Genomic DNA, 24194 nt, shown 5'->3' on the forward strand with positions numbered 1-24194 from the left:
GAACTGGGGAGACCAAAGGCTAAGTTGGATCCAGAGCACAGGGGCTGCGTGTGCCGTCGCTGGGCAGGCGTGGCGGCTGAGATGTGTGTGAACAAGTGGGTTGCTGCGCCTTTGGGCACGAATGATATTCACCAGAGCTGACGAGCAGAGTGCGCGCTAAGGTCGGCGGGGATAGCTAACGGTGAGAAAGAGGGTCTGCTAGCTCCTGGGAGCTAGATCGGAGTTCGGAAGCTTCCCGGTCGAGTGCCAGCTTGATGACGGGTAGACCTTTTTGGTGTGCGACGACTGAAGAGAGGAAAAAAAAATTATGAAGCTAGAAGATCCATTGTTTTGTTGGAGATTTTGGGCGCCGATGCATCGCTAGCTCCAGTTGCCGGGCCCGCAGGTTCAGAAGCCCAGGACCCTCCATTTCCCTAGAGCCAGCCCACCACAGCGGAAACGACATGCGGGGCAACCCGACGCCCCGATATGTGAATCAGGTGAAGGATCAGCAGCCAGTCGGAGACTTGGAGGAGCGACATTGATGCAAGAAAGCGGGAGGTGCGGCACAACAAAAACTCCCAAATCCTTGACACGAAACTCCAGTGAAGCGCGTCAGTGGTTGGTCAGGAGACAGAATGTAATAGCGCGTTCCAATCAATTTAAAAAAAGAAGCCAATGCCGGCATCCAATCCTGCGCCGACGGTCGGCGTGGCTGCATCCTGTCTTTTGAGAGAGCGAAGATAAGGTGAACAAGGTACGAACCTTGTTTTAAGCAGGAAGTGTCTCTCCTATCTTTTGACCATCGCAATTGTCTTTACAATCAAGCACTAACGTTACCCTCTAGGATGTATCCACCGATCACCTCCATCAGAAGATGCGGGCGCATGACAAGCCGTTTTCTTTGGGTGCTTCTACACGTGTAAAGTGGCTCGGCAGCGCTTACACGCACCTTTCCAAAAGTGGCCTTCTGCGACAGGTTTCCGCGCATACTATTCGCGGGTGCTGCGCTCTCTGGATTCCCCCCTTTCATCTCCTTGTTTCAGAGCTTGCGTGACAGCGCTCAGCCGACTGGTCCGTTTGGTCGATATGTCGCCAAGGTATAGCGCAACTGACGGGAGTTGGCATAGGTCCCAGTGAAGAGGACGGCTTGATGAACTGTCGAGAGAATGCATGAACCATGGAATGATCCAATGCCGGGAGGCCGAATCGCACGCGACTATCCGTTGAAAGAGAGTTATTGGGTTCCCCGGGCAGCTTATTACTGCACTGTGCCGCTCCAACGACATCAAGCTGAATTGGGACCGTATGTTCGACGCTGTCTCCTAAGAGTGGTACTTTACTCTTCGAACCAATCTTCAGCCATTGTACAAGTGGACGGATCGGGCAAAGGGGACGGGTAGTAAGTATGGGAGCGGACGGTGGAAGAGGTATGTTTCTAGGTTCGCCTACCTAAGGTACGTTCCAAAAAGGGGCAGCCCAATAAGGTACTGTATTTACCTTAGAGACCTCTATTGCTCGGAGAGTTGGCACAGTCCTTCGGATATGCGGATTGACTTGGGAGAGGGCACCGGCAAACATCATTGCTGGAGACTCCAAGCATACGGGTCGTTGAAGACATTATGCTTTGTAGACCCTCTGCTTGATTCTTTCTTACTCATCACGTCTTCTCCTATGCTGACCAGGGAGCAGGGCTTCTCATTCATCTGTCCCATCTGGTCTGTGACATCGGTCGATCGTGGTAACGATTGTAGATCGGGCCCGCTGCCTCGACCCGGCAGACGGGGATGGTCCCCGGAGGACGGTGTTGGCGGCCTTGGCGGGACGGTCAATCAATAGTTACGTTAGCGGGGCCCGCCGAGCACACAGCATGTGGCGCACCGTAGTCCACCAGACAGCCGGGCCAGGAGCCTCCAAAGATCTGTTGAGGCGGCGCAGATCTTCCTGGATGGATTGGATAATAGTTTATTCGCAGATTTCCACCTCCCATACCTATCATGCAGCTCATGCCACTCGTGCAGAAGGAGCGAGGAGCTATCTGGCCACAGAGCTCCAAAGGTTTGCCCCAGATAACAATCATTGGAAAGTTCGACCCGCAGCAGCTCCGCATCCCATTGATTCACAATGCCCGGGGGAAGTGGCGCCCAGTGCGGCAAAACCAGTGACACCACAGGCCCCCCTGCTTCGCGGGCTTGTCTTGTCCCCCTTTCGCTGCTACTGTAGCTGCTAGTGCAAAAGCGTAATTGTGAGAACAAGCCCAAACTGGGACGGTTCTCGCTTCTCCATGCGCGATCCCTGGTTGGACTCCTCCACTTCGACCGCTATAACATACCGCCTTTTCTCTGCATAGGGGTGTCGGTCGGGTGCTTGACTGCCTTTTCCGTCCCGTCACCATGTCGACGCCGCCCTCTTCGTCGTCGTCGAGCAGCAACTTGAATTCCTTCCTGGAGCAGACTGTCTCGCTGATGAGCAGCGCCGCGGGCTACATGCGCCTGCCGGCTATAGCCTCCACTGTATGACCCGACGCCTCTGTCTCCCCCGCCCTAACCCCGTGCCTGAATGGCTGCACCGCCAACCACGTCGACTGGCTCAGGGGGCAAGTGGGAAAGCTTTCATCTCTGTCACAACTTCTGTGTTACGCAAACGGTCAAACTAATGTTTCTTTTTTCCCTTTGAACTAGGGGGTCGCTGCCATCTTGACGGCCCTTCTCTACTTCAAGCAAAAGTGAGCATTGAGCACCCCTCTCCTCGCGGTCCAGTGTGTGTCTTGTCCCTCGGTGTCCCTGAACAGTGCCATTGACAATGGCACCTGCAGGGCTTTGATCTATCCGTCACACATCCCGTCAAATGCGCGCACCGATGTTCCCCGCCCGAGTCAATTCAATTTCAGAGACTACGAGGAGCTCATCATCCCGACCAATGACGGCGAGAAGCTGTCGGCCTTCTACATCCGCGGTCCGCGCGGCGGGCCCAACTCCAAGGTGACGGTGCTCATGTTCCACGGCAACGCCGGCAACATTGGCCACCGCCTGCCCATCGCGCGCATGCTGATCGCCGCCGCCGGCTGCAACGTCTTCATGCTCGAGTACCGCGGCTACGGCATCTCGACAGGCCAGGCTGACGAGTCCGGGCTCAACATCGATGCACAGACGGCCCTCGACTACCTCCGTGACCGCGCAGAGACGCGCGACCACAGCATTGTCGTGTACGGCCAGAGCCTGGGCGGCGCCGTCGGCATCCGCCTGGTGGCCAAGAACCAGGGCGCGGGGGACATTGCTGGCTTGATCCTCGAGAACACCTTCCTCAGCATGCGCAAGCTGATACCCAGCATCATGCCGCCCGCAAAGTACCTGGCCTATCTATGCCACCAGGTCTGGCCCAGCGATAGCCTCATCCCCAGCATCAAGGTGCCCATCCTCTTTCTGAGCGGGCTCCAAGACGAGATCGTGCCGTGAGTCATGTCCCTCCCCCCCCCCCTCCCCCGAACCCCTCTATCCCACCGGCCCCCGTTTGCATAAAACCAACACTCTGCCCAGACCGGTCCACATGAAACGTCTATACGACTTGTCCAAAGCCCCGGTCAAGATCTGGAAGCCCCTCCCCGGGGGCGACCACAACTCGAGCGTGATCGAAGAGGGCTACTTTGAGGCCATTGCCGATTTTATGAACAAAATCGTGGCCGACAAGGCTAAAGAAATGAAGAACTAAGCAGCCCCCAGATAAGGGGCTGTATTGTACAGACACCGGATGAAGGTGGCATTGTACCGGACGGGACTACGGAGACGGGGATTGGCGCCAAGGATGAGACAAAAGGCTCGAAGCGGCGGCTCGGTCTTGGTGTATCATGCTTTTCTCGTTTTGGTTTTCTTTCCCTCCCTCCATGGTATGTATATACGTATGTACAGTACATTGATACCCGACCTGTGTTAAGACAGGTTTATATACTAGGATAAACAGGACAAGAATACGCACGGCAATAGATTGCAATTGCGATCCGCCAGTCAATGCATTATCTGCTAGTCAATTGAGTAATTCATGCTTACCCCGTTCCAGCCGACAGGTGAGTGGGTGGGTTGGGTTTGATCAGACCGGCTGTCAGGAGTATAGTAGATAACTCGGGATAGTCTGGGACGACCGGAGGGAAGGGTAAGCCGGGCCAAGATCCATTTACCCCAGACATACATAGTAATGCCATGCGTTGCCGTATTAATTGGCAGGGCAAATGTGACCTACCTACCTCCTGTCAATATACTTCTGAAAAGGGAAATCCATATGCGGCACGTCGGTAATGTCCGGTGCCTTGCATACGCAGCTCAGCTGCTGTGGGACTGACTGGTCTCTTCATCCTTTCGTCGGGCCCAGAACACAGCAGCAGGGAACTTTCAGATCAGGCTTGGGCCAACCGAGATATTTTGCTGCGTACCTTAGTTACCCTGTCCCTTGGGAGGTCGATTATGCCATCTTAGGCCACCGCTCTCGCGCAGCGTGGACAGAAGCGCAACGCAACAGCAGTCCAACCTTCGATCACAATCCCTTAGGTAGGTAAGCACTACGTAGTAGCTAGGTGAGGTACCTAGGTAAAAAGGCAAGGCAGCAGACCAGACCACGGTGCCTCTTAAGGATCTACACCAGCCTGAGAGCAACCGCAGGCCCATCAACGCCCACTGCCGGCACCCCCTCATGTTCCCGCTTAACCCCCTGATCTGCCCCTCCCCTCTCCCCATCCCCAACTCCATCCTTAAGTGTATCCCCCGCCACTCCAAGTCCATCTTCCGATCCACTCCCAGTACCGCTTCCACCTTCACTCTCGCTACCTTTCTCCTGTAACCCTCCCTCCTCTTCCTCCTCACCACCGACCAGCTTCTCGGCCGCAACAAGCCAATCCTCCTCCACCGGCTCCTCCTTAGCCACAACACGAGAAGCCTTCTCCGCCTTCTTCTTCTTCAACTCCAACCGCCTAAGCGCCACAAACGCGCTCGGAGCACGCTGCTCGCCCAAGTTCGCAGGTGCAGTGGCTGTTTTGTTAGTCCCAGCAGCGGTGCGCCGCCAGGACCCGCGGCTGGCAACCGCGCTCCAGCCATCGGTGCTCGCGGCAGCGACAGTATTTCCTGCGCCGGGGCCATCTCCCTCTCGTCTGGTTATACTACCCGTCCCATCCGCATGGCACAGCGACACGCCGCCGCTCACGAGTCCCAGCCGTGACACTGTTCGTGCTACGGCGGATTTGAGAATTGAAAGGGTTGATTCAATCGCTTGCGGGGTGGGCGCAAGAGAGGTAGCGATGGCGGCCGCGGTGGCTTTTGATGTAGCTTTGATGACTATCTCCTCTGAAGAAGGAAGGAAGCTTGTTGTGAATGTCAGCGGGAGGCGAGCTGCTGCGGATGCCAGATCCGCGGCTATGGCATCGTCAAGCTCGTCGATGGTCAAGCCGAAACGTGGTTCCTTGAGGAGAAGGGCATTGAAGGCTTGCCCTTCCGGCTTATGCGGTGCCGGAGAAACCGCCGTAGGTCTGAGGGATGAGGCAGCGGCGGCGAGGTTGGCGGCTGTTTTGGCTATGCGGAGGCACTGGGCGAGCGTCTTGCGTGGCGCGGATACGAATCGCGGCGTCTTGAAGACGCACACATGCCGATGGGGCTCTGGGTCCTGACTCTCCGAGTCAAGGCCGAAGTCTGCTGCAAGCGCATGTAGGAATGCGCGCTGGTGGGATTGCATGGGCTTGAACCGAAGGCGCTTCTCGTCTTGTGCCGCTGCGAAGCCACGGAACTCGCGTTCTCGTTCCTGCGCCCAGTTGATGTTCTCGCGGAACAACTTGAGCGTCGTGTCGGAATAGGGGATGTGATCGTCATTGTGCGTATCTGGGTCGATGCTAAGAGCTTCGGCAAGCTTCCGGTTACGCTGTAGACGGAGACATTCATCATCGCATTTCAATGTCGCTTCCTTGTTGGGCCAAGGGTTAAGCTTCGTAGCTTGACACCGGACCTCCTGTTTCCGGTGCTGGCAGGGACAAGTGATGAATGTCTTGGACTGGCATGGCTTATCCTCTTTGCAAGCTGCAGAAGAGCGGGTCAGGCTGTTATCCATCATGCTGAGTGACTCTTCACTTACGATAAGGTGCGTGGCACTGCTCAACGCAGGTGTGCTCGCACGATGTCCGGATCTTGCCGCATAGTTGAGTGCAATGAGACCCAGAGATGCCAGCATCTTCGCACTCGCCTGGCTTGTGGCATGGTTTCTTGCATTCGTGAGCCCTGAGAATGTTAGCCACGACGGACTGGGACGACACTCTGTCCGTAAGATGACTTACCCGCACTTGAGCTTCTTTCCACAGGGTAGACCACACCTCGCTTCCTCGAACCAACATGGCTGGTTCTTCAGCGTCTTCTTGCCGCAAATGCAAGGCCTTTCCACCAAGAAGGGACATTTTGGGCACGGTGTCTCGTCAGGATGACATTGGTGCTCGACGGATGGATGGCCGCAAGGGCGTTGTCTTCTGCACGGGAACCGACACTCGGGCGGCCTTGTCCCGCAAGGCTGGGGCGGTTGGAGGACAGTCCGTCCACAGGAGCAGCTGATGTCGTCAAATATGGCCTCCGGGCAGGACATACAAGCCCCTTTATGGCAAAGTTGCTGACAGGTGTGCTTCCCGCATTTGAGCTGGCGGCCGCACACTTGTAGGCAGATGTGTTCCGGCTCGTAGTTCTCAGAGGCATTGTTCCGCTTCTGTTTCCGCCTTTCGGCGGCTTTCTTTTCACCAGAGCAACACCGCTCGCCGCACTCGTGTCGGCCACAGTTTAGCTGGGCCTTGCACACCCGGAAGCAGTGTGGGGACACAATGGTCCCTTGATGACAAGCCGACTTGGCCATTGTCCTTCCGCACCTGCAGCTTATTTCCATAATCTGAGTGCACGATGCGCAGGAACCGGTGTGGCATTTGTCCGGGCACAGATGGCCACAAGCCAGAACCTTATTACATGGCTCGTCGCAGTGCGGGACGGGATCTTGACACGATTCTCTCGCCTTCGCAGCCATGGAGTCGAGGGTAGTTTTGCCACACGGGCAGTGAGTGACGACATCTGGAGACAAGGGGCAATGTGCTGCCTCTTCGTTTTGCGCATGGCACTGTTTCTGGCAGGCATGGTGACCGCAATCAAAGACACGACCGCAGATGTTGCCGCAACGGAATGAGCCCTCGAACCAACTGTTTGAATCGAGGTCAGTGTCGACGGCTGTCAGGGGTGTATTGAGTTGGCCATAATTGAACGACTCCTCAATATCTTCGCGTTGATTACAGGGCATCTGGCGCTGTTCCTTTCCGCAATAGCAAGTAGATAGTATGGGCACTTCGCAAGCACCGCATAGGCCCGGATGACAAGGTTGGGCACAGGTGTGCTCGCCGCAGGGAAGTAGGTCGCCGCAAGGTTCTTGACAACTCCACCCTTTCCCATAGTCAGTCTCGCTACACCGCTTCGTCGACGAATTCTTGCCGCAGAAGCACATCTGCGTCGGGCCCATCAATGTGCACGGCGGGCAAGGCCCAGCGTGGCACATCAACGAGCATGGATGCGGGCATGTGGCCCGCGGTTTATTGCACGTCTGTCCGCAGGTGTGAGGAGGGAGCCCGGGGATGGGCTTCGGGTCGACGTCTTTGCCGCACCAGCAGTGGTAGGAACCGGGCGCCTCGATCAATGTAGAATTACAACCAGGACACCGCCAGCCCTCAGGCCGGTTGGAGCCCTGGTTCTCATCCCGCTCCTTCAGCTGGTTCGTGTGCCATTTCCTGACGCAATGGAGATGGGCCACGGTCCAGCAGATTGAGCAGGACCAAACACGAGAATTCCGTAGCACTTCGTTGGTGCAGATGACGCACTCGTATTGCCCATTGTCGACATCCTCATGGATACGGGTAGGTAGATCGGCTGCTGAGGATTTAGCAGCCGCCGACGGGTCGGTTGCTTGCCCCCTGAACTTCCCATCTTGCAAATCCCGAGCCCTGTCAGAACTGGGGGGCAACCCAGACCCCAGGGGCGGCGCGGATTGTCCAGGGACAAACTCGGGCGCACTAGCGCGCAAACCAGGCCCAATGGACGAACCACCACCTACAGGAAGGTGAGGTGGGGGAGCCCGGCCTCCACGATGCGATACCACGACTGAGCGTTGCGAACTGCCGCCTCTCCCACGCCGTTGGCCGCCTTGTCTCCCCCTATCGCCTCGCCCCCCTCCAGATCGGCCACCCCGCTGAGGTTGCACATCCCTAGCATCAATGGAAGAGGCGGTAGGGGGTACTTCAGAACGGGTTGCCGCAACCTGCTGTGCCGTTTGAGCCTCCCCATGATCAGCATTAGACCGCACGGGTCTGTGCTGATGACCCCTCGTCCCTCGTCCTCCGCGCCGACCTCGTGGAAAGTGATGTGAGCCCCGGTGAAAAGCGTTCTGTGGTGGAACTGCTGACGCCTCAGCCATCGCGTTGAGTGGCGAGGGTGTAACTCCTTCGTGAAAACTTTCTATTGTGCGCTTTGATAAAATACAGCGACTTCGGAGAAGATAGGAGAGAAATAATAACCCAGCTTCGAAACTCGAGCGAAGGACGGTGAAAGAGGAAGAGACTGGAGTTTGAAGACGAAATTACTGTATCACGGCAAAGCTTATGTAGAAGCGGCAGTCAAGGTAAGAAGCATCCAGCAGTTTGCCGCCGCATGAGTAATACAGTGCAACTAGTACTGTAACATGCCACCGCCTGAGCCCCCTAGCTGCATTTTGCGTATCTTTTGATGTCAACACACTGTCTTCTGTGAACAAAACTTCTGTTCATTTTGCGAGTGGCGTCGAGATCGGGCATTGCCATTGATTCTGAGATGGATTCTGCACTTTTACTTCCAACCATTATCCAATTTCTCCAGGCAATTACCTAATTCTATCTCTTGTAAGAAATCCCATAAGTACTAAAAAGTAAACAAAATGAAATGAACATCAGTTTCAACTCTCATCACCATGCTCATCACCTGCTTATGAGCCTCCTCCAGCCCCTTTTCCTCTCACCCTCCTCCTCAACATAATTATCCTTCACCACACTCAAGAACACCCTCTCCAGCGTAGGCGCGCCAATCGAGTAGTCCTGCAATCCCAACACCTCCCTATTCTTCTCCAACAACTCAATCAACTCGACCACTCTGCTCCTCGTCTCCCCACTCGCAACCCCACCGGGCCGAGAAGCAGGCACCATGAACCGCACCAACCCGCCCAAGCTCTCCCCCTCAAACACCACCGCCTTGCCGTCCCCCTTTTCATCCCCGCCGAACCGCTCCTTAACCCAGTCCTCCACCACCCGCTCGCTCGCGCCGTCCCGCAGCACGAGCTGCACGCACACAAAATCGCTGTAGTCCTTCCTCAGCACCTGCGTGGTGCCCAGGGCCAGCATCTTGCCGTTGGCGAGGATGGCCGCCCGCGTGGCAAGCGCGTCGGCCTCCTCCATCGAGTGCGTGGTGAGGAGGATGGTGCGGCCGGGCGCCACGCTGTCGGCCAGGACGCGCCACATGTTGCGCTTGGCCGCCGCGTCCATCCCGCTGCTGGGCTCGTCCAGCACCAGCACGGGCGGGTTGCCCAGCAGCGCGATGGCCAGGCTCAGCTTGCGCTTGTTGCCGCCCGACAGCGCCGAGGCGGGCTTGTTCATGTTGGTCATGGCCGCCGACGACGATTTATCAGTGTCCGTGTCGCTGGTGCTGGGAGGGGCGGTCAGGCCGACGCGGAACATCACCGCCTCGGCGTCGGACAAGGGCACGCCCTTGATGCGCGCGTAAAAGAGCAGGTGTTGGCGCGCCGTGAGGAGGTCCAGCGCGTCGAACTGCGGGCACACGCCGATCCTGGTTTGCGCCAGGGTCGGGTTGGCACGCAGGGACGTACCCCGCAGGAGGATATCCCCCGAGTCTGGGGAGAGCTCGCCGCGGATGAGGTTGACGATGGTGGTTTTGCCGGCGCCGTTGGGGCCGAGCAGAGCGAGGATCTCGTTGGATGAGAGGGACAGGGAGACTGAAGAGAGTGCCTGGGTCGATTTAAAAGATTTGGAGAGGTTTGTGATGCGGAGGATATCCGAGTTAGGCTTCGGTACAGGGGGGTTCTGGTACGGGGCAGCCGGGGGCTCTTCTGGGAAATCCGGAGGGGGCGAGCGGCGGCGACCGAGAAAGGCGGAAAAGGAGAGGTCCTTATCCAGCCATACGAGCAGGGCGGAAAAGCCGATGATCTGAATGCAAAGATATGTCATGGGGAAGCCATACCCCCACCATGAGCCGGCGCTGACCATATCGTAGCCCCGACAGCCCAGCTGGTAAAGGTTGAGCCCTATGGCCATGCCGCGGAAGAGGTTGCCAACGGGGAACACCAGGCCGACGCTGTACGATATAGTGTCCGAGATATACTGGACATCGAGCGGATCGCTCAGGAGTGCCGGAAGCTGCCAGTCTTCATCAGCGTCGTAACGATTAACCTGCAGCGACCAAGAGGCACTCACCGTGAAAGAGATCGCTAGTGCAAAGTAAGATATAAAGTTAAACCCCAACGCCCACAAAAATGCCGCGAGCTGCGAAGTAGCCCACGTCGAGACAATGTAGCTGACCAGGATGCCCGTGATGCCGTGGAGCACGACTACAGGAAACATGTACCCCGGCTCATACCAATACGGGTACTGTAGCGAGATGGTAACCGTATAGGCGATCGAGACGGCCAAGACAAAGCAGAGGTCGAAGAGAAAGTAAGCTGTCCACAGAGGGAGAGGTCTTACTCCGTTGGAAATCTGCAGCGCTCTCACCTTGCTGACCCTCTCAAAAGCCGGGTAGAGGGCGAAGAAGCTGGGGTATATGGTGAGGATCGCGGCCGCGTACTGGTTTCCCGGTCAGCACCACAAGTATTAGGGCTCCAACTCAGACTAGCACGACTACTACGAGTGTAGTAGTGCCAGCACAGGGGATTGCCAGGACTCACCAGAATATACTGCCAACTATCGCCCCCAAAACCTCTCATGAGACGACCCTGTTCACATGTTAGCCAACTCCCAAGTTCCCAGATTGGAAGCTGAAAATGAAGTAGTAGCAGCAGATATGAGTTTGCTACTACTACTAGTACTACTAAGTAGTAGTCCTCGTAGCACTCACCGAGAACATGTCGTACAGCTGCACTATCCCCTCGATTTTCACTCCACTCCTTATGGCGGTATAGAGGTGCAACCATTTCATAGCCTCCACGATACCATAGTTGTCCTGGCGCACCATAGTCGGCGGATGCCCTCCGTTTTCCGCATCGCCCATGTACAGCCCGCCCGTGATTGACGGGTCCAAACTGGACACAATCTCCCGAAAGCTATCATAATCATCCACAAGCTTCCAGTCGCTAGAGAAGAGCTCCATCTGGTAGCTCTCCCCAATCGGGAAACTGTCCAACACCTCGTACAGTGTCTGGTTCCTCGATGGCGGACCAAACGGCCTGTTCATTGTCGGATACAGCTCCAGCGGCAACTCGAACAAAGAACGAGGGTCTATTCCTTCGCAGTCGGGCAGGCTAAACTCGGAAGAAATAAACATGTTGATAGGCGGCATACATGCAATTGGCAAAGCGAGGGCAAGAAAGGCGGCGAACCAGTAGCGTGGGAGGATTTGTAGGCGTTTGAGGAGGAGGGCCCGCAGTTGCTGGGCGAACGAGGTTCGCTGCGCAGAACTGAGGGGGGCAAGGGACGCTGCTTCCGTAATGTCTCCCTTCTCAGGGTCGTAGAGCGGTGCTGTTTTGGAAGAAGCGGAGATATCGCCTTGGGCTACATTGAGAAAGACGTCTTCTACTGTCGGGCCGGATACTTGGACGTCGGACTGGCCGGCGGCTTCGAGTGTGGTGATCAGTCTGGCGGCAGATTTGGAGTCTGGGATCCGGTAGACGATGCGATCCTGATGAAGCGTGCGTGGCACATCGAGACCCGCAAGGTTCGTGTCTGAGTCGAGTGGAAGGCTGACTCGGTAGCCCCCGCCGAATTCGTTCTTGAGCTCGGTGCCGGTTCCCTGGCACTTGATCCTCCCCTTTGAAAGGATGACGATGTGGTCCGCAAGCACCTCACCTTCGTCTAAAAAGTGGGTGGTGAAGACCATGGATCTCTTGGAGCGCTCGGCCAGAATGATATTCCAGATCGTTCGCCGCGAGATGGGGTCCTACAGACATGGAGTCAGTCGTTTGAATGTTCAGAGACTGTGCTCAGAGCTCTCACCAAGCCGGAAGTGACCTCGTCCATTAGGCAAACCGTAGTCCCCCCCACGAACATGCACGCAAGTTGAAGCTTCCTCTTCTGTCCGCCGCTCAATGTTCCCGCTCGGCTGTGTGTCTTCTTGGTCAGATCGCATGCGGCGATGAGCTCGTGTAACGCCTGCGAGTCCTCCCTTCCGCCTTTTAGCTGGCTCCAGAATATGACATGCTCTAGGACGGTGAGCCTATCGAAGAGCACGTTTTTTTGAGGGCATATCCCTGAGAGTGTGTCAATTCCTGAGCGAACCAAGACTGCAGTCTGTAGGTATAATTGGAGTACTCTGATGAGGAATAGTACGTACCTAATTTGGCCGCGCGCGCATTGATCGCCATAGTCCCAGCAGTAGGGGTATGGGCGCCTGCCAAAAGCTCGAGGGTGGTCGATTTCCCGGCTCCGTTAGCCCCCAGGAGGCAGAGAATCTGATTCTTGTATGCCACCATGTCGAGCCCATCGAGCGCCTTGAGATTCTTTCTACCTTTGCCGCAGAGGAATATCTTTCTCGACCATGATGCCTTGTACACCTTGGTTAGCCCGGAAACCCGGATTGCAACGTTGGCTTCGTCTCCCGTTGTCTCAGACAAGATTCGACCTTTGCTGTTGACACCATGCAGCAGACGCTCTGCCAGGATGGCTAGCAGTGGGTAACCAATGATCTGGATAGCTAAAAACACCCAGAAGGTCCAAACCGCAACAAAGTAGCTTTGCTCAGGTACGCGTCCTTCGGCCAACACCGGAATGTAGGTTGTGGTCATGTCGACGGGCCAGACGGCAAACGCAAACCGAACCATCTAACACATGGTCAGTTCGGCGAAATCAAGCGCCACGGTACACTGTACACCACACCACTTACATGGCACAATGCAAATATATAGTTCATGGTTGGAAAGAGCAATGACAGCAGAATAACCCTTGGGTTGTCAACAACCCTGTTCACGAGGATGGCGGCGCCTCCGCCGAGGCAGGTCATGCATATGCAGACAAACACGCTTGAGATAATTCGCCGGTTGAAGAAAGCCGACGCAAAGATGCTGGCGTTGAGAAATGCCAGTCCCGAGAGGATTTGCCAGAAGATGGCTATGGCGGCGTTGGACCCCGGGAAGACAAGGTACCAGTATACTGAGGCTGCTGTCAGTGATGCCTAAACATATCCCTACGAGTATGTCTGGAAAGAGATCTGGAAGGAGCAGAAGCGGTTAGAGGGACTCACAGCATCCGCTCACAATCCATGTGGGCAACTGTACCACGGCCAAGGCGAGAGTCCAGCCCATCACCCTCACCGCCGGGCCGCCGCCCATGACATCAATCAAGCCTGCCACGCCCGAGGCCCGCTCCGCAGTCACAACGCCAACAACGTGGTAAACTCCGGGGAGCACACTCAGAAAGAAGACAAAGGCGTAGTTCCAAATGATCATTCTGCTGTACCACCCATCGTCGACCCACTGGGCGACTTGTGGCGGTGTGGTGCTGAACAGGTACTCTTCTGGGATCTCGGAGGAATTGGTAATGGCGTTTTCAATGGCCAGCTGGACGGGGTAGGAGAAGATCTGGTAATTGTTGGTAGAGGAGCCGACGTCGTCACCCGGGCCGGAAAAGCCGTAACGGGCCGGGTCGAAACGGATGGCATAGCTCCTGGAAGCAGAGACAAAAGGCGGAGCCGTTAGTTAGTCCGGGGATGAATTTGCTGATCAAAGTGAAGAGCCTGGAGAAGACGTACCATGTCTGGTTCGGGCTGACACTAGAGGGGGTCAGGGGTGAATCACGAAACTCGACGACGGCATAGCAGTCTGATATCCCCCGGAAGTTGGGTCTACAATGAGATGACGCCTCTTCCGGATTGTCGAATCGCGCAATTTTCTCGGGGGCTAGCGGACGTGAAACGATCGAGATGACCGTGTCGATGTCCGAGCCGAGAGAAGGGTCCTTGACGAACACCAGGTGTTGTGAAGAGGGTATGGCATTTTCAATGGTTCGAATAGGGATGGGCGAGCCGACCCCGAATCGATATAAGCTTCCTCGAGTGAAATTCCTGATGTTGAGCGTCAAGGCGAGGACAACGATGGGCGCGATGATGGACTGAAGAATCGTTGAGAGCCAATGGCGCGTCACAAGCAGGACGAGGTTCTTGCGAGTGATTGCCTTCACCTGGTGAGTAAACTCCAGGATCCGATTCGAAGCTCCTGCCATCTTGCAACTCCGTCAAGCACCACTTGCGGCGCTCGAAGGACGAATTTGAATATGCCAGGTCCAAAACTTTAGATCATGCTTCCCGGTGAAGGTATTTTCTTGAATCCGGTGCAACGGGTAAAGTAGCTGGGTAGGAAGTTGGCCGCAGTGCTCTTGCCCTCGAGGTAAGAGGCGCTTAAGTTGATTTGTATGGTTGTCTCGTAGCATCTCATTCCTAAAGGAGTATCAACACAAGATCTTGATGGTAGCGCAGTATAATCCTTACGAAAACATACCTGAATCACATTTTCCTAGCAACTTGAAGTTCAGGTATCTTTCTGCCTCAACCAGTGCGATCTTCCGTTTCAATTTTTTTTCATCTCGCCCTTTGACGCGGCATCAAATCCATCAAGTCTGGGCATTACGCGGCCGCAGGGGCTTTCAACTGATTTGTAAGGGAAGGTAGGGCTAGGCATCAGCGCTAGGCGCTCGCATACTACTTCGTAAAGGCAGGTACTGTAAGGTAGCAGTTGAGGCAGTGTAGCCCCGGGGCCCTCTTTCCTGTTCCAGTCATCCGGACCCCATAATACTTCTTCTCTCCAGTCACTGTTGCAGGTAAACACCAGGGTCCTGCATCAACTTATTTGGATGCCTCGAAATCAAGTCATTGACACTTGGCTCGCCCGCAAGGTGCTACGGACCAAACTTGGCCCGACTTGATGCCAGTACTACTCCTAACTTCGGGAACAACTGAGACTGGAGTAACAACATTGTTCTCCTGACTACTAGACAATGAAAATGAGATTGGGCATCGACTGAATGCGCAGCGTAGCGGCCGATCACGCGCGTTCCGAGTTAGCCATGGGACTTCCCAAAAGCAATTATGTACAGTACTCATTGTGCAATCCCAAACTCGAGTCTACCTATCTACCTATGCTTATCAAACTGCCGACTGACTTCGAGCATGCTCTCCGGCCACCACGCTTCATCCTTCTCCCACCGACACCAACGCCACGACACATGGTTCCTGAAAGAAACAATGCGCCCCAGCTCCCAGGTCCCGATGTCCCCAATCCACCACACATTATCTAGCAGAATCACCAGCACAAGCCAGTGGGCAAATATGTCAAGCGCGAGCTGGTGCGCCGGACTAGGCTCCGGGCTCATGGACACTGAGGGAGTCATCCAAGCCGTCTCATCGCCGGCATAGTACGGCTTGGCCGGAATGAAGCTGACCATCTCTTCAACAAGATTCAGATAGCGGGTGGGGATCTTGTGGATGAAGGCCATGATGATTCTCCGGGGGAGCCGCGAGGGCACCATGGAGGTGATGCTGGCCGTGTATCTCCGCAGCCAGGGGGAAACCCCCGAGAGTCGCCCCACCGGGTCAATATCAACGTCGAAGGAGAGCTGACCGTGGCCTGGTGTGTTCCGCAGCCTCGTGTTGCTGGAAGCCGAGGGGAACGTCTCGGCGACAATTCTGCTGAAGATGTCCAGGGCGGAGAGACACGCTTCAAGGTCGAAGCCGCTGTGGCTTTCGCGAGGAGTACTAGTGCTGGTTGGCGCCTCCGCGTCTTCATTGCCGTCGCCCACTTCATTGCTCCCTTGGACAGCAGTTACTATCTCTATGGCCTTCTTGCTGAGCTTTGCTAGTGCCGAATCCACCGTGGCGGCTAGGATGGGTCCCAGAGCGTGGTCTGTAGGGGCCCTCGGCTGCTCGGCTAGAGGTGACACTCTGTATTCGTACTGCAACTGGATAGCTGCAGTGTCAACGGGCGACCGGGAAAGGGTAGGACTTTCCTTGGGAGTAGTGAGCGATGCCGTGGCGTCTTCATCGTCCGCTGTGGCCGTATTCAGGTTGTTGAGAATGCCGGCATAAGCCAACCGAGCGGCACGGAAGAGGCTCATCCACTCGGCATGTTCGGGTATGAAATCGCACGGGGCTTGCTCCCCAGGGGCTGCCGTTTTTGCCAACCAGACGCGGGCTCTGTAGCTGCCAGACCCGTACATTCCCATCATAGCGGCGTTCGCGAGAATATAGTCGTAGGACTTGGTATCGTGGAGGGCAGTCTGAATCTCCTGCAGCGACCCCATGTGATACCGGTGAGCTAGTGATAGAAGCTCAAGGACTTGGCCGCGGCTCTGAAGGGGTGCATCCATGTCGTGATCATGCACCGACAATGGCTGGCTGATGACATCGCAGCATTTACATACTGCCGCTAGGGCTAGCACAGATCTCATGAGCGGCTTGCTCTCACAGGCCAGATTCGGGATGCCGACCTGCAAAGCGTACTGGTCTCCGTTGTCAACCGTCGGGTCCCTGCTTGTATGCTCGAGATAGTGTTTGAACAGCTCGAACTCATCCGGTGTAAGTGTCTGCACTGCTCTCGATCGCAGGGCTGAGTCGACCTTTTTGTTGCATCGCGGTCGTCTGGTCACATGTTGCGGACCGGGGGAGGGGCCGCAAGTTGTTGATGCCGGTGACAAGAGGCTTGTCGCAGAGGGGGACGCAGAGCTGGAACTCTCATAGTTGGGCTTGATTCCTCCGATCTTTAGTGACTCCGAGGCTAACACTAGACCGGGACTCCTCTTTGGATATCGGCAAGTCAGGTTCATCTTGCTGCATCTCGAGCATTGTGGCGTGAGTTCGTCGCACTGAACGGTGTATGCCCACTGTCAGACTTGTGGACCATATCATAATGAATTCAAATTTCAATCTCTTCAAGCCGTCACTTCTAGGTGGTAAGTGTAACGGTAGGCAGTACCTGATGCGTACCTTGATTCTGCGCTCCTTGCATTTCGTACAGCCGTACCTAGACTTCCTGTGTGGCCGGCGTGACTTATGTTCGGATCTACTACCTCTGGAGCCTGATATTTCGTCCGTCATGATGCGGTATGAATTGAAATTCAGGGAAGAAGCAGATTGTAACCTGGCCAGGTGCGTAGCGACTATGCAAGCTGCATGTGGGTAGCTGTAATGGCGGACTAGTAGACAATCAGTAAGACGCTGGCTATAACCTCAGGAGTATGGAAGGCATTACCTAGTAGTCGTACGTACTGGTGAGGTAGGAAGTCGTATTAATTCAATACAACCTCTCTCTCAATCCCACTCGGCCTCAGCTGTATATATAAAGCCGGACCGTGGAACTTCATGTGAATTTCTTGACTCCGCTCTTACTCAGGGACATCATGATGAGAGGTCCAGAATCTCACTCAGCCTCGTGCTGCGCCCAGGTTCGCCAAACACCGGGTGTTGAGAAGTGCTCGGGCCGGGGGCTAGTGAGCTCCGCCTCCTTTCGGACTCGGAGTTAAGAAACAGGTGCCTCTCAGTGCTGTCGCCCTCATGGCGCACAACGTACTAGTATTGCTCCTGGAGATTTGATTTGGTCAATGGGCTAAACTTAGGGGTAGGGGCTTCGAGTCTTACTAGTACTTAGTACTAAGAGCAATCAAGAGCTTCGCTCAAGTAGTATCCCATCGGCAGCTAATGAATCGACTGGCGACTCAGGCAATTGATTGTCCACTTCCGGTACTTGTTTGAATTTCGTTGACGCGCTGTTCACTTTCCCTTTCCAGACCTAGAGTGACATGCTGATAGCCTGTGATAGGTAGTTGAAAAGGGGACTTAAGTATGACAGATGCAGTTGTGAGAGTCTAGGTCAGCTGGATGTATAGTGTTAGCAAGGTCTGCAAGGACGATAGGTAGACCGTAGCGTTCAACATTACAGGGACCACGCAGAAAGGGGCTAAGGTAGGTCTCATGCGAGTGCGTATTCGCTACCATGTCCTACCGCATCCAAAACCATCATGATCCTACACAGTCTACATCAGTATTTACCTTAATCAGTGCTTCAGGGTACTTACCGTGACTAGAACATGTATCATCCAACCTTGAATTACCTAAGGCAGGTAAGTACTAAGGCAGGTAGTGCTACCTTACCTGAAGTAGCAAGGTTCAAGTTCGGTCTCACGGTCTCAGAATGGAAGTGCTTCGAAAGAGTACTGGTAAAATGCCAACGTCCATCTCCCGTACCTAGCAAGTAATGCCGATGAGATGCGACAATTGACGCTGGCTACCCCGCCGAACGTGGAAGTTGCTGGAACTCTCGCTGGCGCTTGTCGGGGACCATGTGCCATGCTGATAGTGTTGAACTCGCTAGCAAACGGAAGCATCTGAACACTGTGACAAGTGACACTGGGAAGCCTATTCCAGGTAAGGGATTCGAAGTCACAAAAATTCCTGGGATTTCTAAGCCGTCAGCGCAACTACAGTCCAACCCTTGTTTGTTTCGCTAGCGTGTGACTTACAGACAGGGGTCTACCCCAAGAACTGAATCTCAACGTCAAAATGTCTACCTTTTTCACAGAGAAAGAGTTAGAGATAAAACTAGGCTTCTGAGTATTGCTAGGAGCTCAAATTATCTTCATTGATTTAGGTTTTCTGGGTGTCGAGATGTATCTTTTTGAACTTCCTGACTAGGGCCCCTGTTGTAAGTTTCGCGCTAACAAACAAACAAGCCTTATCCTGTACGTACTGACCAACAAATGGAGCCATGTACGGAGTAAGCCGGGAATTTGGTAATTACTTGCGGTAATTACCTACTGTTTTTGCACTGTACTCCATACGGAGGTACTGTACTGTAAATACATACACCGCTGCACTAGTAATATCCGTATGTTAGGTCAAGTTGTGGTTTCGAGTATCGTGCAAATAAGGCAAGACCTTACAGTGCCTGAACCGCTGCGAAGGGAGATCCTGAAGTCGACAGCGACGCCTGGAATTTGAGTCAGTTCATTCCTGGATGCGGTGAGTTTCCATGGATGAGGTGAGACATTTGCTTGGGATGGTATCTTGACCGTCTTGAGGTCTGATTGCGCCTGAGCTTCCTGAAGAGTTTGAGAGTTTGGATCGAAGTGCTGAGGTGCCCAAGGGACTTGGCTTCTAGCCTCTAGTGTTGATTAGGTGAGCAATTTGAAGCAATGCGGACGACGGGATGGAGGTCCGATTGAGCAGGGCTTACCCAACTATCGGCCAACTGGCATTGTTTCAGGTCACTCAGCCTAGACACTGGGCGTTGATGGGATCACCGCAAAAGTTTGCCGTCGCTACAGAAAGTGGTCGTGATATGAACATCGGTGTTAGCCACCCGACCTTGATGCAAGCTTGCAGCTGCACAGGCGGTGGTGGCTTTCCAGGTCTCACATCAAGCAGTGTTGGTGGTGTACTGTACATAGATGCTGGTGATCCGCTAACAGATCGGCATGCAAACGCAACGGCGCATGATTAGCGTCCCAATCAATCCCCTGGACGCTGCCCCCAGACGTCCCGTCATCGTGGGCTCGGCACGGGTCCGGCATCTTCGATTGGTGAATTTTGCCGGCTAGAGACCCCAGAGACCCCGCCTTGATCCTTTTCCCTTTGCCCTGGCATTCCGGACTGACGCCGTGCCACCCAGCAAACGGGTGAGTGTTTTCCCCTCTGATCAAATGATGGGCAGCAGGTGCCTGCTTCACCCAGAAGAATCTCTTGACTCACCGTCGACCTCTGCAGAGCAACTCTTCCAACCTGGAAGGTTGCATCTTCTGCTGGGCATGACCACGGCGCCAACGAACCCATCGTCTCCAACAAAGCGATTATCGCCAGTCGTGAGGTGAGACCCAACAAACACCTTTCCAACCACACGACACGACTGCAAACCAATCCCGCTTTGCGTTGGTTATCCGCAGTGCCTCTCTTGTCTACGCCCTGTCGCTGCTGCTCTATGCATCTTCTGCCCGGTGAGAGACAAGGGTTCCCAAATATACTTCACGAACTTCGGTCAACATGGAGCCCGTCCCGGAAACCGAGCGAATGGAAGAGTTTCGGTCCTCGCCTCTTCCGAGTCTGAGAGCCTCAGCGCTCGCGGCCCCAGAGTTCGAAGTTTTGAAAAAGCCGCCCACTATCCGCCGATCGACCGACCCTTCTCCAACATCTTCCCTTGCCTCGCCGTCTTGGGCTCCCCCCTCGGCACTGCCCTACCGACCCCGCGCATCCTCGCCGCTGTCCAGCAGCCACGTTAGGTCTCGTTCTGCCGCGAGTCTGGCGCCGCTGCCCATGGTTCGCACACAATCCATGCCTGGCACGACTGCCACTGGCCACCTTTTATACTCCCCACAGATCCGTCCTCAGAGCCCTTCGGGATCCCCAAGTCGGATCAGACTCCCGCGGAAGCCAGTAGACGAAGTATTCCCCACATCGCCAACACGGATTTCGGTGATTGATCCCGAACGAAACTCGTCCGAGCGAAACAGTTCGCCGAATCGAGCCTTGGGCGGGCCGTATGCCACGTCCGTGCCAAAACTGCGGCGGCCGTCGTCCCCACTTTGTCAGGTTGCTCACATCAGCGCGGTGCCAACCACGCCTTCTGGGGCCGCCACCTCGCCATCTTACCGACCGTACGACTCTTATGCCTTTTCGGCTGCATACCCATCCTCCTCTGTGCCCTCGACCCCGACTTCGGCTAGATCCAGGAGCCCGAGCATCTCCAGTCTCGAGACCATCCCCGATTCCCCAGACGCCGAAGAGGCAGCACTCGAGGCCGAGAGACTGGCGCAACTCAAGGCCGCCGCAGAAGCCGCTGAGGGTGGCGACGTGAAAGCAAGGAGCAGCCTGGATGTGCCGGTTCGTGGCCGGACACTGACCGGTTTCAGCTCCCGAGACAAGCGGAAACGGTGGAGTGTGTGCGGTGCCGAGAGGAGACAGGATCTGGATCTGGAGACGATATGGGAGGACTAAAGGCTTCCAAGGGAATCGTCTGATTCGCATGAGCGAATATCGTGCCTGGCACAAATAAGCCGGCACCACAAGGCTATCAACAGTTGCGTTGGGGCGGAGCATGGAGGAATCCTTCATCGGGGCGGTTCTCATCAGTTTCGGCAGCATTTCAGCATCTGGTTCTTTCTTCTCATCATGGGCAAGGGTCAACATTGGGAGGCGTTCAGTGACCACATCATTCGGATACCCTACTCCATCTGCATTCATAAGGGCACCCTGGCAATCGCCACATACTACTATTAGGGAGCTTTGATTTCGGGGGGGTCATCATGCGTCTGTTGCCATTCCATTCTCTAATCGAGTGCTAATAATCTCTTGTACTGCATTGGGCCGGCGATGGTTTCTGGAAGGAGGGATATTCGTCTGGGGGAACTTGGCTGGTGGAGTGAGCTCCCTGATCGGCAGACATGTATAATCCGCTCTGGTCCCAAGGTCAGGGTGCCCTCATATCATGGGGTGCGCATATAGCAATTCAAAACCAGCTTTCCTCTGCTCGATTTTGAGCCTCTTGTGACGCGGAGAGTACAGGAAAGTGCCATTGAATATGGACTGAAGTCGAATCCTCATTCCGATCTCATTGAAGTCCGCTTCTTGGCCGTCTGTCTGCACAATCTATACATTATGGGCCTATCCTGTCACTAACTTGCTTGTATACCATCGTGTAATGACTGAGTATGAGTAGGAGTTAGGTTTCCCTGTAAACAGGCGGCTGTCATTTTCTGAAAAGCAGTCCGGTCAAGGCTGGCACGGCGATACTACTGTACCAGGTAGAGCACGCCGGCTGTTCACCGGGGCTAAGCGTTCTCGTGGAATGCCGTTAGCCCCCGACGATATCCATAGTACTCAATACCATACCTCAAAGACAATCGACAAGATTCCCAGCGCCACCAACAAGACATGCCCCCCTGGAAATCATGGTTCACGGCTCGTTGCCGTACCTTCCGTCTGTAGCAACTTTTATGTTGAGATCCCAAGTGACATCTTCACTGGAAAGCGTTCGTCATTGCCTGTGCCCCTTAGCATCTATCCCTCCCACCGTAACGAGGCTCCGAACCCCCCCTCCCTTACGCTATCCAGTGGCCCCTGAGTGGCGTGATGCGGAAGGAAGTTGAATCGCGAGAGCGCGGTCATCTCACACCGGGTTGCGTATCCTGGACAGGTTGATCATGCTCTCGGTCGAACAGCTGAAATATATATTCCAGGTAACCCTCGTTCGACCGTGTATAAGTCAGTCAAACGGTATCCTCCGCAGGCTCTCTCCACCCCCTCTCTTCCGCATCTCCTCAGCCGCAGCAATGCTGCTCGGCACCTTAATCCCACAACAATCCCCCCACCCACTGGCCTGATGCACATGCCTCACCCCTTCCTTATCATCAAACACCTCCACCTCCCCACCATCATCCTCATCGTCATCCTCCTCCCCTCTCCCTCCGCTCTCCCCAGGCTCACTCATCCCCTCGGCGGCGGGAATCAGACTCCCAAACAAGAAGTGCTGCATAACCGGCAACTTGCCCAAGACCTCAGACACAAACATCCTGCGCATCCCGCCCTCAATCTTGACCCAATTCCTCGCCCCGCTAATGTCGTCAAGCATGGGGCTGTGCCAGCGGAGGCCCTTGACCGTCTTGGTGCTGTTGACAAACGCCACCTGACCAAGATACAGATACTCGTCCCCAAACTCCTCGAGCGTCAGCTCGTGGTGGATGGCGCGGGGCGTGATGAAGGCGTGGTGGGCCAGCTGGCTGGCGCCGAACAGGAACGGCAGGAACTGGTAGTCGTCCAGCCCCCACACGCCGTGGGAGCCCGCGGGCTCCAGGTAGTACGTCATTTGCCCGGTGCGCATCAGCGCCAGGTACCGCGCGAAAACGCGCAGCGCGAGCGCGGGGAAGTCCCCCCGCGAGAGGACCCCCAGCTGGTACAGGCACAGCAGCCACATGAAGAAGTTGAGCTCGTGGCCAGACCCGTAGTCGATCCGCCTGCGGTTGCCAAAGGACTGCATCAGGTAGGCGGACAGCTCGGGTTCGGCGGCGGACGTGGCTGCCGTGGAGGGAGAGCTGTTCTCCAGGAGGGAGGTCTGCCATTGCGGCGAGCGGGACTTGATCTTGTCGAGGAAGACGCGGAAGGTTTTGTTTCCGAAGCGGGAACCGCCTTGGTCCGAAGGAGGCGACTCTCGACAGAGAGCTTCGACCTCGTCGAGGATGGAGAGGATGGCTTTGACCGGGCCGCTGAGCTCTTCGTCTTTGACTGAGGAGATGGACCTGTCGACGACGGATTCTGAGAGGCCGAAGATGAAGGAGAGGATGAGATTGTAGGTCTGGGAGGCGAGGAAGAGTTGGTGGTCCTTAGGAGAGACGATCCTCCGGGTGGGGATTTTGAAGGTGAGAGTTGTCGGGTCGGGGCGTGGCGGAGCGGCTGGCGTCTCGGGCACTGGGGTTGTATTTGCCGGCTCGGGCTTCCTTCGCCGGGGTTCGAGTTTAGGGATGCGGTCTTTGAGGTTTGGTATCCCCCGGCTTGGCCCGGATGGTGGCCCCTGGTCAGATACGGGATTGGGGTTATTGATCACCGCTTCAGGAACCGCAGTTGACGGTGTCGAAGTCATGATATGTGATGTCTTTTCAAAGGTCTTTCTCACTGCAGCAAGCACAGGGATACTCGGCTTGATATTTTTGAGCTGATCCTAAGCAGGTGCTTTGAGCTGTTTCGATGATGGTTTGGGAATTTGATGAAGCAAGGCACAAGATCGACTGATGTTCCCGCCTGATGGCTGTAGCACCCCTGTAGGTGGCTGCTTCTTTGCCTGTGAGTGGGATGCGGGGTGATCCACAGCCCAGCGATCAGCCCACCTGCAAGTGGCTACCTGTAGCCATCCAAATCACAGACCAACCCAAACCGGACAGCTCCAAAAGACCAAAACTTCATCACGCAGGAGCATCAAATCCATCTTTGACAGCACAGAAAAAAAAGAAA

At 55.4% G+C, this 24194-nt stretch overlaps 6 protein-coding genes across 6 annotated transcripts; 2 read left to right on the plus strand and 4 right to left on the minus strand.

Moving 5' to 3' along the window:
- The first annotated feature begins 2461 nt into the window (after window positions 1–2461).
- On the plus strand, window positions 2462–3979 carry N656DRAFT_774462 (alpha/beta-hydrolase). Its single transcript, XM_064814274.1, has 4 exons — window positions 2462–2492; window positions 2661–2704; window positions 2795–3430; window positions 3516–3979. Exons 1-4 carry the CDS (start codon window positions 2466–2468, stop codon window positions 3685–3687), a joined length of 879 nt encoding a protein of 292 aa, XP_064673822.1. The 5' UTR covers window positions 2462–2465; the 3' UTR covers window positions 3688–3979.
- A 396-nt stretch (window positions 3980–4375) lies between these two features.
- N656DRAFT_841741 (uncharacterized protein) lies at window positions 4376–8592 on the minus strand. The gene is made up of 3 exons (XM_064819012.1): window positions 6284–8592; window positions 6085–6227; window positions 4376–6029 (listed from the first exon to the last, which is right to left on the minus strand). Exons 1-3 carry the CDS (start codon window positions 8437–8439, stop codon window positions 4603–4605), a joined length of 3726 nt encoding a protein of 1241 aa, XP_064673823.1. The 5' UTR covers window positions 8440–8592; the 3' UTR covers window positions 4376–4602.
- A 264-nt stretch (window positions 8593–8856) lies between these two features.
- On the minus strand, window positions 8857–14815 carry N656DRAFT_774465 (P-loop containing nucleoside triphosphate hydrolase protein). Its single transcript, XM_064814275.1, has 10 exons — window positions 14710–14815; window positions 13965–14648; window positions 13458–13879; window positions 13101–13366; window positions 12552–13038; window positions 12215–12468; window positions 11121–12158; window positions 10951–10998; window positions 10481–10849; window positions 8857–10423 (listed from the first exon to the last, which is right to left on the minus strand). Exons 2-10 carry the CDS (start codon window positions 14432–14434, stop codon window positions 8975–8977), a joined length of 4803 nt encoding a protein of 1600 aa, XP_064673824.1. The 5' UTR covers window positions 14435–14648; window positions 14710–14815; the 3' UTR covers window positions 8857–8974.
- A 415-nt stretch (window positions 14816–15230) lies between these two features.
- N656DRAFT_232887 (uncharacterized protein) lies at window positions 15231–17754 on the minus strand. The gene is made up of 4 exons (XM_064808968.1): window positions 17455–17754; window positions 17227–17398; window positions 15380–17033; window positions 15231–15303 (listed from the first exon to the last, which is right to left on the minus strand). The coding sequence occupies exons 2-4, from the start codon at window positions 17298–17300 to the stop codon at window positions 15295–15297; spliced, it is 1737 nt and encodes a 578-aa protein (XP_064673825.1). The 5' UTR covers window positions 17301–17398; window positions 17455–17754; the 3' UTR covers window positions 15231–15294.
- Window positions 17755–20237: 2483 nt separating this feature from the next.
- Window positions 20238–21188, plus strand: N656DRAFT_794581 (uncharacterized protein; the record flags this gene model as incomplete). The annotated part of the gene is made up of 1 exon (XM_064817301.1): window positions 20238–21188. The coding sequence occupies one exon, from the start codon at window positions 20238–20240 to the stop codon at window positions 21186–21188; it is 951 nt and encodes a 316-aa protein (XP_064673826.1).
- A 1267-nt stretch (window positions 21189–22455) lies between these two features.
- On the minus strand, window positions 22456–23826 carry N656DRAFT_702134 (rotamase PTPA-2; the record flags this gene model as incomplete). Its single annotated transcript, XM_064810997.1, has 1 exon — window positions 22456–23826. The coding sequence occupies one exon, from the start codon at window positions 23824–23826 to the stop codon at window positions 22456–22458; it is 1371 nt and encodes a 456-aa protein (XP_064673827.1).
- Between the last annotated feature and the right edge of the window lie 368 nt (window positions 23827–24194).

Source organism: Canariomyces notabilis, assembly GCF_033297395.1.
Source record: "Canariomyces notabilis strain CBS 508.74 unplaced genomic scaffold N656scaffold_2, whole genome shotgun sequence".
In the NCBI taxonomy this organism is placed as follows: domain Eukaryota; kingdom Fungi; phylum Ascomycota; class Sordariomycetes; order Sordariales; family Chaetomiaceae; genus Canariomyces; species Canariomyces notabilis.

Bases quoted from the DNA above. Each gene is read 5' to 3' on its own strand.
- N656DRAFT_232887 (XM_064808968.1), bottom strand. From the start codon at position 17,300: ATGACGGACGAAATATCAGGCTCCAGAGGTAGTAGATCCGAACATAAG. The intron at 17,034-17,226 runs GTACGGCTGTAC...CTCGAGATGCAG, and splicing joins CGGCCACACAGGAAGTCTAG to CAAGATGAACCTGACTTGCC.
- N656DRAFT_841741 (XM_064819012.1), bottom strand. From the start codon at position 8,439: ATGGCTGAGGCGTCAGCAGTTCCACCACAGAACGCTTTTCACCGGGGC. The intron at 6,228-6,283 runs GTAAGTCATCTT...TAACATTCTCAG, and splicing joins GGAAAGAAGCTCAAGTGCGG to GGCTCACGAATGCAAGAAAC. The intron at 6,030-6,084 runs GTAAGTGAAGAG...GCTCTTCTGCAG, and splicing joins GCAGTGCCACGCACCTTATC to CTTGCAAAGAGGATAAGCCA.
- N656DRAFT_774462 (XM_064814274.1), top strand. From the start codon at position 2,466: ATGCGCCTGCCGGCTATAGCCTCCACT. The intron at 2,705-2,794 runs GTGAGCATTGAG...TGGCACCTGCAG, and splicing joins CTTCTCTACTTCAAGCAAAA to GGCTTTGATCTATCCGTCAC. The intron at 3,431-3,515 runs GTGAGTCATGTC...CACTCTGCCCAG, and splicing joins CTCCAAGACGAGATCGTGCC to ACCGGTCCACATGAAACGTC.
- N656DRAFT_774465 (XM_064814275.1), bottom strand. From the start codon at position 14,434: ATGGCAGGAGCTTCGAATCGGATCCTGGAGTTTACTCACCAGGTGAAG. The intron at 10,999-11,120 runs GTGAGTGCTACG...ACATGTGAACAG, and splicing joins AGCTGTACGACATGTTCTCG to GGTCGTCTCATGAGAGGTTT. The intron at 10,424-10,480 runs GTGAGTGCCTCT...GAAGACTGGCAG, and splicing joins CACTAGCGATCTCTTTCACG to CTTCCGGCACTCCTGAGCGA.